Below are 21,302 nucleotides of genomic sequence, written 5' to 3' on the forward strand. Positions count from 1 at the left end.
GAAAAGCTGATTAAACAAACCAAGATATGTTATATGTGGCTCTTAAAGTGCTATACAAAATACTGACATGAAAGGATGGCCACATATACTTTTATAGGAAAAATAGAGATAAACTATAAATGTTATAGGGAGCATTTTTATGAGAAATTTGTATATGTGTATATTATATATGTGAAGAAACATGTAGGCGAGACAAGTCTGGACTAATATAAGCTAAAATGTTAACAAATGCACCTACATGGCTGGCAGGAGTTTGGGGTTGTTTTCTGCTGTAACTCTGATATACATAACACAGAGAAGCCCGGTACAGTGGAAAAATAAAAATTGCCAACTGCTATTTTTGCTTATCTATATGAGCAACAAAAACATTATCTGCGTAATAAATTTTGAAATGTTGCCTTTTAATGGAAGTAATTAAGTGGCAGAACAAAATACTTGAGAAATAGAAATGGAACTAATGCCACCTACCTCACAGGGTTATAATTTATGTAAACATGTTCCGTAAACTCTGTAGCACTGTATGAATGTAAGAAATTAATTATCTTGTTAGGATCATACATTCTAAAGCTAAACCAGTTTCATGTGTCTTGGCTGGTAGCCTTCCTCCTAGGAATTTCACTTCTAGTAATTTGTCCTTTAAAACCAACTGGAAATGCGTGCAGTGTTACTTACGGAAGCAAAAGATTGCCAACAATTGAGAGTTGGCTGAGAAAGCTGAGTCGCAACCATCAAATGCAATATCATGTCATCATTAGAATGTATCTTAGAGAGCCAGGCTTGTTGGCGCACGCTTGTAATCCCGGCATTTGGGAGGCTGAAATGGGAGGATCGCGGTTCAAGGACAGCCTCAGCTACTTAGTAAGGTCCTTTGCAACTCAGTGAGACCCAGTTTCAAAAAATAAGAATAAAAAATAGGGCTGGAGGTGTAGTTTGGAGGTAGAATGCTCCTGGGTTCCATCACACACACACACACACACACACACACACACACACACACACACAATGTATCCTATAGAAATGTATTTACAAACATATACATTCATTGACATAACCTGTCTTTAAAACTTATGTACAAAGCCCTGCGTGGTAGCACATGATTGTAATCCCTGCACTTGGGAGGCTGAGATAGGAGGATGGCACAGGTTTGAAGCCAGCCTCAGCTACTGAGTGAGGCTCTCAGCAACTTAGTTTCCAAATAAACTATAAAATAGGTCTGGGAGTATAGCCTGGAGGTAGAAAGCCTCTGGGTTTTACCTCCAGTGCCACCAAAAACAAAAAAACAAACAAGCAAAAAAACCCAACAATAACAAAAAACAAAAACAAAAGAAAAACCACTTATGTACAAGGCTCACATCTCCAAGATGTATTTTCCAAGACCCCCCAGCTGACATCTGAGAACTTACACAGGACTAAACCCTATGTATATTGCATTTTCTTTTGTAAATACAAATCTGTGATAAACATTAATTTACAAATTAGGCACAGTAAGAGATTATAATAGATAATTACATAATATTCATATCATAAATTTATGAATATTCTAGTTGATTATAACAATATGTTATAAGAAACATTTTATTATAAGAAACGTTATAAGAAATGTTTCTCAAAAACCCATGAATTGCTTATTTCTGGAGTTCTCTGCTGACTATTTCTGAAGTGCAGCTGAGGATGGGGAGCTGACGCCCGGAAAGCAGAAGCTCAGCTAAGGGGGAGGCCACATACACAGGTAAGCAAGAGCAGCTCAACGGCGGCCAACTGCTCCCCGCGACGGCAGGCACTCAGAATAACCCCACCAAAGCCTGATAATCGTCGTCTTGATAATTCTCAGTTCATTCTACTGAGCTTACTCTGCTGTGTCATTTGCCACTTGGGCCTCAAGATCTGAGGAGTCAAAGCCATCCACAGCATTTTATCTCTCAGCTGTTAAATTAAAAACATTTCAGGGACTGCTTTCATCCTTTGAAGGCATGCCCGCTTTAAAGCCACACCATGGTTTCCAATGAAATATATACACACATAGACATATATATGCATTACAAAACATGTATGTAATTTATTTTTACATTTCAGTGTTCGTGGTTTCTTATACGTATCTCTTTATGCGCTAGTCACTAGTTCATAAATCAGAAGCTGAATCTCATTTTCTCTCCTAAAAACAAATGTAAGAATTGCTTTTCAAAGCCTTATTTTTTTTCCTGCTTTCACAGAGGGAGATCACAGAAGTTGGATACAAAGAAGAAACCGTACTAAATGAATAACAGCTTAAATAAAGTCTATAAAATTATATATATATATGTACATATATAAAATGTTCTTTGAATTTTTTATAAACATGAGCGAAGGGAATTTTTTCACCCATAGAATTCTATTAGAAGCTAAAGAACTTTTACATAGACCCCAGAGAGATGCCTTCTTCAATGTGAATTCCAGTTTTCTAACAGAAAACACTAAATTCTTCCTTCTTGCTAAAAATAATGTCTACCCACCAGCTATTCAAAACTATAGTTAAATCTATTGCCTAGTGTTCTTTGTCCAGTTTATACTAATTGAAAGTGCCGAGGACAATGGTCTTTCATTCTTTTATTTCCAATTTATGAGTGTCTAATATTACTGGAATGAAAATATTTCTAACACGCTGTCAAAGCGAATAGTATTATTTGGGAAGGGGATTAATACTGGAACAGTAACACTGGAATTCTACCATGCTGGGAATAGTTGAAAAAATTTAAAGTGGCACCGGGCGTGGTGGCACAGGCTTGTAACCCTGGCGCTGGGGAGGCGGAGACAGGAGGATCGCGCAGGTTCGAAGCCAGCTGTGTTGGCATAAGATACCCGGTTTCCAAAAATAAAATAGGTCTGGGAGTGTAGCCCGGAGGTAGATGGGCTTCCAGGAACCCCGGTACCACCCCAAAAAAAAGAAAAATTAAAGTGTTGTTCCCCAATGAAGCAGGAGGGGAAGTCGGCCAGGAGAAAGGGGTGTGCTGGGGGTGAGGTGAGGAAGCGAGTGCGCACAGAGCGCGCTGAGGAGGAGCCAGCATCACTCAGACACTGGGCTACACGCAGGGAGGCGGGACGGCCGCGCAAGGCCGTGCAGGGCAAGGCCGCAGGCTGAACACGGGGGAATATTAATAGCAGAGGCAGACACTGCAATTTGTCGGTACCAGAAAGAATCCCATTATGTATTCTGTGGCTTTCCCGAGCAGTTTTCAAATGTACTGAACCCCCTGCATTCCCACGGCAAAGATCCTTCCACAAAGTATAAAGCCAAGGGGCCGACGAAGCATGTCAACCTTTTTAAATGTCTGAAACCTTGATCTGCGCTCAGTCCCTGCCGATTTCTGCCTAAATGTATATCACTTTGTTTGTTCCCTCCAGATAAGAAATTTTTGCTATTCACTGACAGTTTTTTTCTTTCTTCCCTGAAAAATTACTGAGCTATGTTTTCGTGGAAGAGTGAGGCTGTGAGGGAAAAAAAGTGGCTCCAATATTTGGGGTTTCTGAACCATTTGATGGTTTTTAGTTACTTTTTATTCCTTCTGAATTCCTACACTTCTATTTTATTTTATTTTTTTACTTATTTGCTTATTTTATTTTGTGGTACTGGGGATTAAACCAAGAGGCATTCTACCTCCAAACTGCATCTCCAACCCTTTTTATTTTTGTTTTGAAACAGTCTTCACTAAGTTGTGGAGGTTGCTGAGGCTGGTCACAAACCTGTAATTCTCCTGTCTCAGCCGCTCTACATTTTTATTTTAAACATTTTCTGCAAATCTCTAAAATTTAAACAGGAGACAGCACTTAGTATATCAAGATTAAATGCAGCTTCTAAATTTATAAAAAGGTGGCTAGAAAGTAGACAGCAGCCCTGGATTATTCTCCTAACCTAGATGTAACTAGGTAGAGGTAATCATTTTTAAAAACTAAAAAAAAAAAAAAAAATCAAAAGTAACAAATAAATCCACTTTACTAAAATAATCATAAACGGTAGAACAATTTGAACCTCACTGTAAGATTTTTGTGACATGAAAATAATACCAGTAACGACAAGAAATCCTTATTTGAAATAAAGAAACCATTTCCAAATAGCTGATGATACTTTACAGAAACACAATGATTTTAGACATTATTAAATTAAATTCCCATATTTTGCAGACGAGCTACTTATGAACCCACTTAGCCAAGCTGTCTTCGTGCTTGTGAGCTGAAGTCCTATTTAAGACCTGTGCCAACTCCTCTTGGGTGTTCTAGTGATGTAAACGATTTTCCTGAAGTTTTAGCCAAGAGCTTTTCACTATAGTGAAGAGAAAATAAAAGAAAAGAAAAAGCCACAACATTATGGTACACCACAGTGACCAGGGAGAAGAAAAGCCTATTGTAGAGGATTACTCAGATACTCAAATAGTGGGGGTGACTCATTAAAAATATTAATCTAATTAATTTTATACTATCTGATTCCATATGCCAAGTTAACCGCAGTACTGAACTACTGGTTAATTTTTTTTTTTTTTTTTTTTGCAGGTCTGGGGATGGAACCCAGGGGCATTTGACCTCCGAGCTACACCCCCAGCCCTATTTTTTATTCTTTATTTTGAAACCGGGTCTCACTAAGTTGCAGAGGGCCTCACTAAGTAGCTGAGGCTGTCTGGGAACTGCAATCTTCCGGTCTCAGCCTCCCGAATGCTGGGATTACAAACGTGTGCCACCATGCCCGGCTCTGATTAATTTTTAATAGCTGGAGATATTCCATTAAAATATATTGCTTGATTTGGTGATGGTTTAAAGTGCAAAGAAATCATACGAGAAAGAACAGCACGTGAGTTCATGTGCCTGAACCAGATAAAGATACCACAGAGAAGAGAAAGTTTAGGAAAGCTCTAGAATACTCTTATCCCAGGAATCTCGGTCATTTGAAGCTTAGATTTTACTGCTTGCTCACCTGAGCCTATAGGAAAACCATCTGCCTCAAAAGAAAAGACAAACCAGTTATATAACCCACAGACTTGATAGGACATATCTGTTCCAAGGTCACGGTGCCGCTCCACTGATGTATGGGATTTGGGAACGTTTCAATGCCACCATCCAGGAAGAAGTGACAGTGCCATACTGTGGCTGAGAGGTGAGGAGCTGACCTGGTTGATGGAGTTGGCGGCACAGGAGGCAAGGCCAGTTCCGAGCGAGGCCAGCAGGAAGCAGGGCCAGTCGAAAGGTCCTGGAGCCAACGCGAAACCGGCTGAAGTGGTGCTCACCACGAGAGCTGCGAACAGAGACAGAGACGCGGCGTTACGAGCACGACTCCCAACTGCAAACAAAGAGAACAGGCCATCCTCCACGCAAACCCACTCAGAGCCCGAACAATACCATCCACGGGCTCATCTTCTTTCATTAAAAAAAAAAAACCCACATTTTTCTGATTAAAAACACTACATGTGTATCTTATAGAAAAAAGTACCCCAGAGTAAAAAAGACGAGATCACAGGCTTCTTAATCAGCCAACTTTCAGGGAACACCAAACTCATGATCAGCGCCATGCCAGGCACTGTAGGGAGCCGACCCAGCTCTCCCACGTGCTTGTGGGCGACCTGATGGACAAGCAACAGCCATGGCGCATGGTGGCCAACAGTAAGGTCCTCTTGTGTGACGGACTCCAGACTAGCCTAGCAGAGGGCTTGCTCACAGCAGTCCTGGCATCAGGGAGATGTCAATCCTCCAGGCCACCGACAGAAACTGACTGAAGTGCAGGGTATAGAGGTCAATCAAGCCCCATCCAGCAAGCACCCACCAAGGCTGCTCCACCTGAGAAGGCCCTAGGGCTTCCTTCCTGGGGTTTATGAAAGCTGACTGGGCCAGAAAGTATCTGGGAGGGGCATGGGTTGGGGGCAGCAGGAATTCCCTGGGAAACAGTTCACCACTGATGTAGTCCAGGAAAGCTTCAAGATGGTGTTGAAGTTGGGCCTTCAGCAAGGGACGGAGAGACAGGAAGTGAGAGTGGTGGGTTAGCGACACTACAGGCCAATAGATACCCCGATTCAGGCAGGAGGGCAGGGGAGACCACGCCAAGAGGATGAGGGATGCACGATGTCTATCTAGGAAGCAGCAGTCCTTTCTCAGCCCCTGTCTCCCATTCACTGCGAAATCAAGTCTTTCACATCTAACAGCGTGTCTGAAGCCCCTCAACAACTGCCACCAGGGGTTCTCGGGGTGGGGGGGGGTTGTTCCCCAGGGGACATCTGGAGGTATTTTCAGTGGACAGAGCTGAGAAGGGAGGGTGCTCCCACATTCCCCTGGGCAGAGGTTTCCCATGGGGAAAGCCCCCTCAGCAGGTTTCTGGCCCACATGTCAGCAGGGCTGAGCGCCTCCTCCCTAACCCGCCTCCTTCCCTCCACCCTGCCTCTCCCCAGAGCAGTGGCTTTGAAAGGTGAACAGACTGTACCACTTCACCCCTTAGGAAGCCTCTGGAAGCCGGGCATGGTGGTGCACGCTTGTCATCCCAGCATTCGGGAGGCTGAGACCGGAGGATCACGGTTCATGGACAGCCTCAGCTACTTAGCGAAGCCCTCTGCAACTCAGTGAGACACTGTTTCACTTAAAAGTTGAATGCCCCTGGGTTCCATCTCAAGTATGGCAAAAAAACAAAAACAAAAACAAAAACAAAAAAAACCCAGAAAGCCTCTGGACCCTACACGTGGACGGCAGTGTAATCAGTACATCTGCCCTCTCCTCGGCTCACCACACTCTCCCATCCTGAGGGCTGCCTTTGGTCTCGGGGCATGTGAAGGGGCCAGAAACCTGCTGAGGTGGCTTTCCCCATGAGAAACCTCCGCCCAGGGGAATGTGGGAGCACCCTCCCTTCTCAGCCCTGTCCACTGAAAACGCCTCCTGATGTCCCCTGGGGAGCACGGGCAGCCCTTTCTTGTCTCAGCCTCCTCATACTCTTGCTTCTCTGCCTCTTTCCGAGCTGGCTCCTCCTCCCCCCTGGGATCTCACCTAACACGCTCTGCAGAGGGAGGACATTCCTGGTCATCTCTAGAGCAGGCCACCCGTTCCATCCTCATTCAGATCGTCCTTCCACTTCCTCCCACACTAGCCGCGCTGGCTCTTCACGGGGCATATGCCCTGCCCGCGTTGTTCCCTGCTATAGTTTCAGGGCCAGCTCCATCCAGGCACAGAGCGACATTTACCGGAGGAAGAGGAGAAGGGGCGGTGGCTGCCAGCTTGCAGAATACCCAGCTGAGGAGTTAGTTCTTTTGATTTTTATATTCACCTCCTGGCCAGGACACAAGAGAGAAAAATGAAATGGAGGGGACTGGGATTCCACATCCCATCAAGGACACAGCTTGAATGATCCTAAGACCTCTCACAAGACCCCTCTCTTCAAAGGCCCCCCGGCCTCCCAACACTCCCACTCGGGGACAAGCCTCTAACGCACAGGCATGTCCTGGACACTCAGGATCCGCGCTATGGCATCCTGCAAGCGAGGAGTCTGTAAAGACATGGATGGGGGCCGGAGGTCATTCCTCTAATGCTGAAGGCCCAAATGGGCTGTACGTGGGGATCTCCCAGGGGAAGATTTACCTCTAGGAAAGCGAAGACGTGTACAAGCAAGCAGAGATCCAAGGTTCAGGGGTAAGGATGCAGGTTTGGATAACGTTTACAAGCAGAGGATGAGGAGCCGAAAGCAAAGAGGAGTCGGATGAGAAGCCAGAGAGACACAGGCCCAGGAGAGATGGCTGAGGCAAGGGGCCTTCCGGCCAGAAAGCAGGGTCTGTGCCCTCCCCACATGGGGGACAGTCGGCCTGGGCCACGTGCAGTACTATAAGTCACCCACAGCACTCGAGGTACCTAACCTCAGCTAACAACCTCACGGAGCAGGAGCAGCACTCAAAGATAGACTTCGTATTTCATAGGAAGCAATTCTAAAAGAAACGTTTGTAATTCTGTGGCCACTTATGCCACCCCCCTCAAAAATAAAAGCCATGGTGAGCCCAGGCTTTGAAAACAGTGGTTTCAGGGGCGAGTTAGCAGTGTGCAGCAAGGACAGAAGCACCTTTGCTGTGCAGCCCGTCTAGGTTTCCCTGCACCTTCAACGGCAGGAAGAAGGGCATCACTTTTTAGGGAAAGTGACAATGCTCCCTTTAGGATTATTCAAGTAGCACCTCTCTGTGAGGAGGCGCTTTAGCTCTTGTTTGGCTTGTTTGTTTTTAAGCAATCAAACCGTAAGTTGCAAAGGCTCGTGGACAGGCTGGTATCAACAGCGAGAGGCACGCTTTTGCCTAAGTCCACGGCCGTCCAGATGGGCTACGCTGCCCCTCACACACTGCAGAGTGAGGACAAGCCAGGGCTAGAGGACGATCTGTAACCCCAGCCAGTCGCACCAGAAGAACTCGACCAGGCAGGAAGAAAGGCTGAGGATATCAGCAGCAGAATTCGAGGGAAAAGAGACCGTGGAGTTTTCTGTCTTAAAATTAAGCTAACTAAATTGCTTCTATCCAGAGAACAAATCAACCAAAATAATGGCTGACTATGTTTTTTAGGCTCTGGGTTACCCATAAACATCTGTGGTTAAAAGAAAATCCACTATAACCTTCTCAATATATAAGCAGTAAAATCTGGGATCACCCAAACAAAGAACTACTGGAGACATCTCTAAATATCCAGATCAACTTTTTGTAGTGTGCTTTAAATATAAGTTGTAAAAAAGCAATTATCATCAAAGTGGACAAGAAAGTCCTATAACCACTGAGCTGTCAAAAATAAAAATGCTTAAAACAATTCCCTTTGTTCTAAGTTGAAAATGTTTACGTAGTTACATGAAAGGAAACCAGTATGGAGGAAGAAGCGCCTCACCATCTTGCTCTTTCTAATTTATCTGACAGCGTGGGGGGTGGTGAACAATACAGAAGAACACATTAGATTTCTGCCTCCTGCGTCTCCTGAGGAGTTTAGAAGGCACAGAAAGTGTTTATAAGAAACTGACCAAAAAATGAACAGTTTTAGGAAGAAGCAACAATGATTAAATGTATACAGTAAAATACTACCCAATTCTAAAATGTACAAACTGTAAATGGTAAATGCATACAAAGTGATCATTATTGTTATTTTAATGGAGGAAATCTGAATTTTGTAACACATTTCCAAAGAGGATCAAAAGCTAACAGAGAGTATATTTACTTCATCAATGCAATTAATTTAAAAGAGAAAGGCAGAGGATTGATAAACTGTACAAGGAAAATTGACCAAAGCAATATTCTCATACAACACTGCCACTGCTGTAATTAAACTTTTCATTGATTTCCTGGGATTCATTACATGGAATCATTTTGCAACACCAGGATCTCATTAAAAGTGAATGTAATATATTCTTTCATTAATAACTCTTGAAATTATATTTTATTTGGTAACCTCATATTCTGTCCCTTCACAAATAAACATGAAATCAATGCTGTCAACGAAGCATGGCCTATCCAATACGGACCCCAAGGCCTAGCACCGCAGGCCCAGCAATGCCTTTGGGAGCCCCAGGAGAAGTAGTAACATTCTCACCCCACAGAGCTCAGCTCATCTCCACTGCCTGCCGAGAGGTCAGCCAAAGAACCCCGAGCCTCCTTATAAAAGGCAGTCAGTGGACGTCAGCAGCAGCCTTCACGAGAGGCAGCCCTGGTAGGAGGCTCACTCCCAGCACACCATCTGTCAGCCTCTTCGCCACCAGTGGCCTGACCCAGAACTAACCAGGGTCACTTTTACTCAGGTTCCATCAATAACAGGACTCACCAAATATAGTCTTCTCTGCCTGCCTTCTCCAGGGAGAAATTCCTATCTATGTTGCCTATAGTTAACAAAAATATGTTTTGGAACGCTCACAAACAGCCCTTGTTTGGCCTGGAGGAAAGCGAGCATCCCTGTTGAGAAAGGCCTGTGAGAGTCACATGCCCAAGCATTACAGGTGGTCCCTAGCTCAGAGCAACAGCTAGAAGGAAAATAGGGCCCTCAGTGCTGGGGCTGCCAAGAAACGGATTCTGCTAACCACCAGTGAGCTCAGAAGGGGACCTCGGGCTCCAGATGAGAATGATAAGCCCACCCAACACCTTGATTTCAGCCCCGTGAGACCCTGAGCAGACTCCAGCCCCCCAGGCCCTGACTTCTGATTTACAGAAATGGCAAAACAGTACCTCTTTGTTTCAGGCTTTTGAGTTTGTGGTCATTTGTTTTGCAGCAATAGAAAAGTAGCTAGTACTGTAATAAGGGTGGCATTGAAGAAGACTAGTCTCTCAGCAACACAGCGGACTGATTGGAGGGGAGGAAAATTTACCCAAAGAACCACTTACAGCATGCTAGGCAGGAAGGCAGGAAGGAAGGCCCGTGCTGGATGGGGACGCTGTGAACAGGGTTCAGTAAGTATTCTAAAGGTGGTAATGCAGGGCTTCCCTACTGAATAGATAATGTGCAGCGACAGCAAAAGAGCCAAATATACCTCAGTAAATAAAAGAATAGCAAAATGCTAAGATGCAAGAGAATCAGGGTCAACGATTCCAACCTGATATAAGAGCCCTTTTACAGCATTTCAATGTATGCTATCTCTGAATTTGGCGACAGGAACTTCCTTCTCCCTGAGCAAGTCCAAGAGCTCTAGCTCCTCCACAATTCTCCACCTGTAAAGCAAAGTCAGCTTCCTTGAAATACTACCTGTGCATGCAACTTCTGTCTTCTGGAGCGGCACGAACTCACTTTTATTTTCTTAGCGTAACACTTCCCTACGCGCACGCAGCCATCCCCCGAGTCTCCTCCGAGTAAAGTATCCCACACATGAACCTTTGCTTGACTTGCAGACACCTGTCCACTCTGCAGGATACCTTCTAGAGACACAATCGTGTTCACTACATCAAAAGCACTTAGCACTGTGCTTGATAAATAGGGCTTAATGAGTGGTATGTTTTGTTTGTTTCTTTGTTTTTGATTTTTGTGGTACTGGGGATGAAACAAGGGTCATTCTACCTCTGAGCTACATCCCAGTCCTATTTCATTATTATTTTTTTATTTTGAAAAAGGGCCTTATTGAGTTACAGAGGGCCTCCCTGAGTTGATGAAGCTGGTCTCAAACCTGCAATCCTCCTGTCTCAGCCCCCCAAGTACTGAGAGAGATCACAAGCCTGTATCCTCACGCCTGGCTAAGAGTGGATATAATTCCTTAAGTCGGGTGTGGTGGTGCATGCTTGTTATCCTAGGACTTAGGAGGCTGAGACAGAGGGATCTCAGGTTTGCGGCCAACCTCAGCTATTTAGTGAGGCCCAGTTTCAAAATAAAGAATAAAACATAGGGCTGGGGAGAGCTCAGACAGAGGTAGAATGCCCCTGGCTTCAATTCCCACAAAAAAGAAAAAAAAAATTTTCCTAGAATTCTCGATCATTTTTCTGGCCACAAAATTTGGACTTTATATTGCAGCGCAGCTCCTAAAGGACTTTAGAGACAGCGAAACACTCCATGACCAGACAGTAATCTTTAAGGCCTAAAACTGCTAACGAGGAAAACAAAACTTGTATTTGTGAAGGACCTTAAAAAGTGTTTTCACATTTTAGAAACCTCAAAAACACTGCTCTTCAAAAGTAGGGTGTGTGCCGGGCGTGGTGGCGCACGCTTGGCTTGTAATCCCCGTGCTTGGGAGGTGGAGACAGGAGGATCATGTTGGTTCGGAGCCAGCCACGCTGGCTTAAGAGACCCTGTTTCCACATAAAAAAGTTAAAAAATAGGCCTGGGAGTGTAGCCCGTGGGAGTGTAGCCCGGAGATAGAAGGGCTTCCAGGAACCCCAGTACCACCAAAACAAAACAAACAAACAAACAAAACAAAACAAAACAAAAAAAACCAAAAGTAGGGTGTGGATTTCTAAGACTTGGTAACAAAGTACAAGAACTTTCACTTATATTTGATTTAATTCTTTTTCACCCTTTTTTTGTAGTACTGAAAATGGAGCCCAGAGCTTTGTGCATGAGAGGCAACTACCCTACCATTAACTATGTTTTCAGCCCTCGTTCTTGCTTTTAAAACCTATGTTTTGTGCATCTTAAAAGAAACATATCAATGTACACGAATGTTTACAAATGACTACAAATTTATTTGTTACATATGATACGTATTATGGCATATTTCATAAAAATGTAAGTACATTTCTTTTTTCTTTTTTAACTGGTGAAGTACATGGGATAAACTTTAGAGAACCCTGATGTAAAACAACCAGCCAAGTAAGCAGTAGTGGTTATCAATGCCCAAGTTAATAATATGGAGCATCACATGCGGATCAGGGGTGGTGAAAGCAGCCTGGGGTGATTGGTCAAGAGTGTCATACAGTTGAAACACAGTGTCTGGCTCTCTGCGTTATGAGCTATTCTTAATAAATACTTCACAGACTCATCTTCAGAAAAGGAAATTTCCACTAAATGAAGGAAATACACAAATACACACACATACACAATCACCTAATGGATTATGAAATCATAAGCCAGGCAAGCCTTTTGTGTATGTAGGTGTGTGTGTGTGTGTGTGTGTGTGTGTGTGTGTGTGTGGTACTGGGATTGAACACAGGGGCATTCTACCTCTGAGATATACCCCAGCCCTATTTTATTTTTTATTTTGAAGAGGATCTTACTAAGTTGCACAGGGTCTCACTAAGTGGTGGAGCCTGGATTTGAACCTGGAATACTCCCATCTCTGTCTCTCAAGTACTAGAATTACAAGCCCGTGCCGCCACACTGGGCTGCAGGTCGAGCTTTAACACTCCAGCCTGGTCACAGGACCCATGAGGGTGTGTCTTACGCCTCAGGTTAAGAGGAATGTTAGGGATCTCAGAAGAGGCAGCCCCTCCTGGGGTGGGTAAAGGAGTCCCACCACACCTACCTTTCCTTTTACGAGAGGGAGCTTTTCTCAAGCACCTCTAAACCAAGGCTTTGCAGGAGCTGCGGTGCAAACGTAGCCAGCATCCCTAATTGAAGCCTCAATGTACACTTTCCAGAGCAGCAACCAGCCACTTGGAAGGGTTTACAAAGGCATTCTTACAGAAGCAACCTTACCAAGATCTCTTTTTATTTTTTATTTTTTTGGTGATACTGGGGGTGGAACCCAGGGGCTTTCTACTTCCGGGCTACACTCCCAGACCTATTTTATATTTTATTTGGAAACAGGGTCTCACCAAGTTGCTGAGAGCCTTACTAAGTAGCTGAGGCTGGCTTCGAACCTGCGCGATCCTCCTGTCTCAGCCTCCCAAGCGCAGGGATTACAAGCGTGCGCCACCACGCCCGGCTTCCAAGATCTCTTTTAAAGGCTGATGCTTTGAGAATTATATTGTTCTCTGGACATAAGCTTACTGATGCATTTCATTTCCCCTCTAATATCAACAATTAAAAGTCAATGTAAGGCTTATATTTAAGCACAGGTCATCTGCATCCTGCTTTCTTGAATCTCTGTCTCATAATGTCCCGTTATTTTTCAGCATTTGACCCCAAAGCATTAAGTGTAAAAACAAAACTCCAACAAACCAATTTGGATAATTATCAATTCCAATACACAATTTGGTCAAAAGATTAAAACCACTAAATGAGATTTTCTATAGATTTTAAATTACCCATTGTGACCTATTCTATCTCCTTACCATTAGGATCCAAACCCCACCAACCTAAGATGTACGGTGCTTAACTAGAGGAGGCAGGCAATGCATCTGTATGTGGTTTGTTCACGTTTTTCTAAGCAACGGATAAGTTTTTGTTAGCAGATCTCCAAGTTCAAGGTAACATAATTTACTTTGGAGGCAGGAGTTAAGTTGCTTCTGGTTTCCGAATGAGATCACATTTTTAACTAAAAAACGGTTCTATCTTAATGTCTATTAAACACCGTAAGCTTCAGATGGTTGAACTTCTAATTTAAGCAAGGGTTTTAGCCTCCCCAGGTTGGCAGCATTCTGAGGACTTTCTAACACAGCCATCCTGCCAACACACTTATCAAAGGAGCCGGTAATGCTTGTGTCAAGGCCAAGTTCACCAAAAAACGCAACTGATGAGAGGCAGAGGATGTTTTCTCAGCCACATTAAAGGACATCAATTGGGCGTAACTGATTATTAACCACTTCGGGTTAAAAGATAAGACTATTCATACACAGTTAAAGTAACGCAGCTGCAGAACTAAGAACATAGTAAGTAGGGTTTCCTGCCCTCCATCTCTTCCACCCCCAACACACTTAATGATCAAGGCTGCTATGAAAGTATTAGGACAAAACTGGATCTCGTAACCCACGCTTACTGAGAAACACTTACCAAACTGAAACCTGTTAGGTATGGCTACCACTGCAATTCACCAGGAAGCATTTGGTTCATATTTACAGGTAACACGGAGAAAGGTGGAAATGAAGTATCCCTCAGGTCTGAGGAATGTGAAAATAAAAGCCTTTTATATTAATCAGAGGATGCAACGCTCAAGTGAGAGCTCAAGATGTTCCTCCGGTTAGTTTCTCCTTAAGCCGACGAGCGCCTCTGACTTTGTTATCCTATTTTTAGCCCTCCATCACAACTTTTGCTTCTCCTTTGTAGATGCAGTACAGAAAAACTTGTAATCTCTTTCATTATTAAGTAAAATATATTTTTTTCATAAAATGGATGCCTACAAACTGAAACTGATGCATAAAATCGAAACTTTTAAAAAGTGGAAATGTCTTCAAAAACGAGTTTGGCAAGAAAGAACTGGGAGTTGAGTAGCTTTCACTAAGATTTACAGCAAAGCTTTATCTGTTATTAAAACTGCATGATTGTCCAGAAAGTAGATATTACACGAGATTATCTTTAAAATAATAAAGAATTAAGACCAAGCCTGCATGAATCATCCTGATTTTGTCGGCAGTTTGTGTTTGTGCACAGCTGATTATTTTGCACAACGACATAACAGCTCAACAAAGAGGGGCTACTCACTTGTTCATCTGTACATGTATTAATGTTTATTTTCTTTTTTACTGGAAATGTTTCTTTACTCCTAGTAGTAAAATAGTTCTGCATTGGTGTTTGGCATGTAGTAGTCTACTGGACCTGGAGAGTGTAAAAGGAACCCAGTGTGGGGTGATGGTGGTGCCAGCTGATGGGTGAGCGTGGGGAGAGGGGCCAGGCAAAGGGGAGAAAGGGCAGTGACAGGTGAGCATTCGGGGAAACCGGGTCAACGGGAAGCTGCGGAGCCCCCGCTCAATGGGAACTTACCCTTTAAGTTCCTGTCAAATGGGAATCAGGGTATTTCTCTCAGAGAGGGAGCAGAGGAGAGGGGTTCTCCAAATTAGAAGAGTATTTCTCAAGATATGTTACAGGAACCACCTGGATCAGAGTCACTGGTTAAAACAGACTCCTAGGCCCCAGTGCAGACCTAAAGTGAAGGAATTTAGGGAGATGTCTACAAATCTGCATCATAACAAGCACCCCAGTACCTCAGAAGGTGTGAGAAGCTGAAGGGCCACTAGATAGTGAAGTTCTCCAGGTCGATGGTGGGATGTGGGGGAAAGGAAGCCAAGCACGATGCCAAGGCCCTCAATACCACGACGAGGTAAGAGGGCTGCTTCGTGGGGTTCGTCAACTGAATGTCACCCAGGGCTGTCACCGGGCTGGCTTCCTGGTTCAGCTGAAGCTCCACCACTGACCTGTGCTTTCTCAGTGAAGAGGTACACTTAGGCCAGCTGCCTTCCCTCTGCTGCAGTCCCACACCAACTACACCCCAAGACAGAAACGAAGCCTTGAAATGTGTCTGTGATTATCAAGATGGAAGGGAAAACTGTTGACAGCTGAGAACATATCTACGACCACTACTGAAAAAGTCAAAGTCAGGTTGGCAAATCGGTCTTCATTTAAATACACCACAGATGAAGTGCAAATGTGCAGTGCTGCTCACGGCCCAAAGGCCGGTGTTTAATGTTCTCGTGGAAAAACTGGGCAGGGGAGAGGTAGGCAGGTCCACGTCCTCTTCCAGGAAGGGGCTGCGTGGCTGCATAATGAGACAGCCCTGGGGGCCATGAGGACGCAAAGAAGCTGGCTCCTGTCCAAGCTGACCAGGCTGGATGTGAGATGAGCTGACTTTTAAAACGACAGACATAAGCGTTGCACATACTTTACAACCTCACTTGCGGATGGAAGCAGCCAAGTAGCACAGACTGTCAATGAGCAATAGGGGAGGTTTCTGTCAAATGATTTCCTCCTATTTTGTGCAAGGAACTTTCTGCCTTCCTCCTTTCTCCCCCTTTCTTCCGATAATGGGGATATGGAAGCCATTGTACGGTCTTGACATCAGAAAATACAAGCTAACGATGATAGAGAAAAAGAAAATACCAGGTAGTTGGCGATGACCTTACGTGCTAGCTCCAGACTCTAACTTCAGAATCTCTGATGAGTGAGAAAAATCAGTTATGTGTTTAAGTTGCTGGTCTTCGAGTTCTCACTTACATGCAGCAAAGCCCATCCTCAGCTCATCCTTTTTTCTTTCTCTCTCCTTTAATGTTGCCAGTATTTGCTTAAGAGGCTATCATCCTCAGAAGTTTATCTTTACCTGGTCCCCAGCATCTACCATATTATTTTACACTTATCATCAGTTCAATTAACATCAAATTGAGTCTAAGATAATGAAATCCTACATTAATAATTAAATTATCAGAAGACAGAGCAGCGTAGGTAAGATGATTCCATCTAAGTTAGAGCACTAGCTAAGGCATTCACACAAGCTCAACCCCACCAGTAACCAACAGAAATGTCAGAATAAAAATGAAAATCGGAAAAAGATCTGTGTCAGCAATCAACTAGGTAAAACTCTATCAGCAATAACTTACGTAAAGAGAGGACAATAAAGCCTCAAGAAGTATCTGTTCACTATAGTACACTTGAGTCTTAACTCAAGACAGTTACCAAGAGCTGACTGATTACTTTCATGATTTCGAAAGCCAAAAACCGGACTACCTAAATAGCCATTGCCAACGGAATGGAAAACAAAGGCTTCCAACAGAGCCTGCCGCGCCCTCCTGAGGAGGCACAAGGCCAGGCAGCCAGCTCCATGAGAAGTCCCTCTCCACCACAGCACAGGTGCCTCTGCGAGGTGTGGGACACACTAAACCTGGGTGCTCTTTCAGCATGGCAGGTGGTGGCTGGACACAGGAGCTCTACCTGCCTAGAGCAGGCACAAGGGACACTGAGAACCAGATCTCAGGGCAGTGAGTAAAGCTGAGTGGTACAGCATGCCTGAGGCCCTGGGTTCCACCTCAGTCCCTCCTCCTCCTTGTCCTCTTCCTCTTCCTCCTCCTTCTCCTCTTCCTCCTCCTTCTCCTCCTCCTCCTCCTCCTCCTTCTCCTCCTCCTCTTCTTCTTCTTCTTCTTCTTCTTCTTCTTCTTCTTCTTCTTCTTCTTCTTCCTCTCTCTCCCTCCCAGTTTACCCTCTGTCTCTCTCCTCCTCTTCCTCTTCTCCTCCTCCTCCTCTGTGTGTGTCTGTCTGTCTATCTCTCTCTCCTCTTTCCCAACAAAAGCCATATTCGGGAAGCAAGACACTGGCACTGTGATTTCAGAAATGATGCCAGAATCTCTAGTTTTTTTTTTTTTTTTGGTGGTACTGGGGTTCCTGGCAGCCCTTCTACCTCCGGGCTACACTCCCAGACCTATTTTTACATTTTTATTTGGAAACAGGGTCTCCTAAGCCAGCGCGCGTGGCTGGCTTTGAACCTGCGCGATCCTCCTGTCTCCGCCTCCCAAGCACGGGGATGACAAGCGTGCGCCGCCACGCCCGGCGATGCCAGAATCTTTTAGAAAAAGTTCCCTTGCTGGTTGCTCCCTGGTCTCCTTCAGGGCACCAGGCCGCCACACCAGGGTGCAAATGCTGACCTCTTCCTCAGCTGATGATGTGAGAGGGCCCAGCTCCGCCAAGGGAGGCTGCTAGGCAATGAAGGACCATCCAACCACACACCCACTCCATCTGTCCATGAGGAGGCCCACCTCCTACGCCGGGCTCTGCGGAGGGCAGAAAGGACGTACAGCGCAAGCAGACACAACGCCCTGGCCCTAGGCTCACATTCAACTGGGGTCTAAGTGCTGTCTGCCATAGTCCTGTCTTCGTTCAGAAATGAGTAAGGACAAAGAGAGGTAAAATGGGTTGATGTAAAACCAAAAAAAATGATTCTGCAATATAAAAGAAAAAAAGTAGCACAGTAGAAAAAACCTTATATTTCTGAAAGATGCACCGCTGAACCAGTGGACCACAAACTACTCATGAAAAGCAAGGCCCATGCAGGTAGGACCATGTCAGCCTCATGCAGCTCATTCTGTTCACAACCCTTTGAGAAAAAGAATCGAGACACGGCAGGCACTCAGTGAGTACCCGCTGAGTGAGAAAAAAAGTAAAAAAAAAAAAAAAAAAAAATTACACTGTAGAAAAAAGAAAGCCCATAAAACAGATAGTGTGTTCAGAAAAACATAAAAAAAAGAAAAACTCCTTTAGCAGAATGCTAAGTCATGAGGTGCAATGGAAAGGAAATAGTGAAAACTCAATTCAGTGCTGTGCTGTATATAACACATCTCAGAGGACCTTTCCAAACCAAGCAGAAAGTTATGTAGGAAAGCGAACGAGAGAGCGTGACAGAGAGACGATGGCTGGAAACGAAGTAATTAGCACACAAACAAAATCGGCGACCACCTGACCACTATTTCATTGTATTTCTAAAAACACTCAAGAAATAATGTTCTTAAGTACTCCAAAATCATTGTATTGGTAAACGTATTGACTTATTTAAAGAAAACTATAAAGCGTAAGATGCATAAAGGAAGATCTGGACAAATAAAAATGATATAATATTGGAAGATCTTAAATCATCCCCAAATCAATCTGTAAACACTGAAATTCCAGTTAAGATATCAGCAAAATATTTTGGGACCAGGGTAGGCAAGGAGCTTGGTCCAGGGAGAAAGCTTCATAAACTTGATTTGTAACCAGCATGCTCACAGATTGGTTAGTGACTTAGTAAAAGCTGGTCTTATGTCTACTTATACCATTAACCATGTCTTATAAATTTAAAAAATTAAAGTAAAATATAAAATCATAAAAAGCGTCAGACCAATACACAAATATTTGTAAAATCTACGTGTGGAAAAGCCTAAGCAAGAAACAAAACCCAGATACCTCAAGGGAAAAAGAAAACTGTTCCGTAAAATTAACTTTGTACATCAAGATATTGAAAAATGAAAAGCAAACCAAAAAGAAAGATACAAGACATATACCACAGATATATAGAAGACCCCGTCTCAAATAAACAGCGTAATTGTAGAGCGCTTGCTTTGCATGGGCTAGGCCCTAAGCTCAATCCCTAGAACTGCAATGAAAAAAGAAAGAAAAAAGAAAAATACATACATATTTATATAAACCTTACATAAGACAAAAAGACAGAGGACCAGGCAGGAAGGCAATCGGGCCATGCACAAAAGAACAGAAATAATCAAAATATAAATAACACAAACCTTCCCTGGTTGTTTTAAATATCAAACAGCTGCTGGTAATTTTTTTTTAAAAGGTACATTCTTATCGAGGGTTCATTGATGGAGATATGGCAGGTTAGCCACTCTGGTAATAGTATCTATTCGGAGAACCCTTTCTTGATGAAAATTGTCAAAGAAAAGCCAAAGCTTTAAAAGCACAGAAAGAGCCTCTGACCCCGCAAGGCACTGTGTGTCTCTATCCTCGGAAAACCACAGATTAACTTTAAAGATACTTACTACAGCAGTGCTTATAGCAATATGATAAATAAAAACCACCTAAGCATTAGAAAAGTAAACAAATTATGGTATGCCTATGATGGCAGGCCATATAACACTAAAAATATTAAAAATAAAGGCACATTTTCATGGAGCTAACTCTCAGAAATAAATATGCACAATTATGTACATACACAGATATTTAGAATCATTATTTTAATAGCAAAAATTTAGAGAATACTCAACAAGGATATAGTCCTTTAATAAGAAAATAGTTCAATAAATTCAATAGGTTCACAGGGATTACTAACGACCTTAGAAACAGGAAGTAGATTTAATTGTCTTGATAAAAAAGTATGTCTGCGATAATTTAAGGAAGAATGCAAGAAACGAAGATAGGTGATATGATCGCATTTTTATTTTATTTATTTTTTTTTTTTTTGTGGTGCTGGGGATGGAACCCAGGGGCACTGTACCTCCAAGCTACACCCCAGCCCTATTTTTTTGGCTTTATTTATTTTGAAACAGGGTCTCACTGAGTTGTGAAGGGCCTCGCTATGGAGCTAAGGCTGTCTGGGAACCACGATCTTCTGGTCTCCGCCTCCTGATTGCTGGGATTATAAGTGTGTGCCACCACACCGGGCCGCATTTTTATAAAACTAACTCAAGATACTATAACTGCACTAAATACAGCTTAGTACAATAATAGTATACTTTACCACGTATGGTACTAAATTATTTACTTGAAAAATTATCCCCATTTTACAAATGAAGTAATTGAGGCTTTGAAGCTCGGAAAGAGTGTGCCTATGGTCACAAAGCTACTAACCTGTAGACCAGGGATTCCGACCCGGCTGGCCTATACCCAGAGGCTGTGCTATTAGCACTACCACACGCTGAAAAGTCAAAGGGGGAAAAACCGAGTACAAAACGTCTCCCTACCGCCGAGCATGGCGGCGCACGCTTGTAATGCTATACCAGTTGAGGGTGAGGATTTTCTAGTAAATCTTCTCTGACACTAAAACTGCTTCTTCTCCTGGCATCCAACGGACCACCCCACGCCGAGGGGGGAGAAGACTGGACCTGAGTTCGTTGGTGTAAATTCTCAGGTTGACTGTATTCCTGCTTTACAAAGAGAAGGGGCAGGGAGAGCCAGTTCTAACCCCAAGGAAAGGATTTGTATGCAAGAAGCACACTGCTCCATCCTTCTCAAAAGGAACTACACCTTAACTCACAGGCACTTTGTCCCACAAGTGTCTTGTGGCAGAGGCCTGGGCTCCTCCTGGCACACCTCCTCTTCTACCTCCACCATCTGCGGTGGGCCAGGGCACGCTTGGCCTCGGCCGGCTTGGGCACGTCCTGCTTCCTCTTGATTATGGGCCAATGGTTGTGAAAAGCCTCCAGCAGCTCACTTGTGTGCCGGCTTTGCTGGCACCAGGGTCCACGGTGTTACTCTCTTGGCACTCAGTGACCGTCCACATCATGGCCAGGAAGCAGCAATGGTGGTCACTTAGGGCACAGGGTCCCGGTGGAAATGGCCACCCTGGAGGCTGCTACCAGCCCAGTCCCAGGCTC

The 21,302-nt window shown here is 43.9% G+C and overlaps 1 protein-coding gene across 1 annotated transcript in view; it reads right to left on the minus strand.

The window, feature by feature from the left end:
* Positions 1–21,302, minus strand: part of COX10 (cytochrome c oxidase assembly factor heme A:farnesyltransferase COX10) — a gene marked incomplete at both ends in the record, with an annotated part of 126,498 nt that overhangs the window by 90,281 nt on the left and 14,915 nt on the right. The window contains one exon of the mRNA XM_080713937.1: positions 5,133–5,257. Within this exon, the coding sequence (XP_080570063.1) occupies positions 5,133–5,257 (125 nt within the window). The remainder of the gene's footprint in view (positions 1–5,132; positions 5,258–21,302) is intronic.

This window comes from Muscardinus avellanarius (assembly GCF_963383645.1).
Source record: "Muscardinus avellanarius genome assembly, chromosome: 16".
Taxonomy (NCBI): Eukaryota; Metazoa; Chordata; class Mammalia; order Rodentia; family Gliridae; genus Muscardinus; species Muscardinus avellanarius.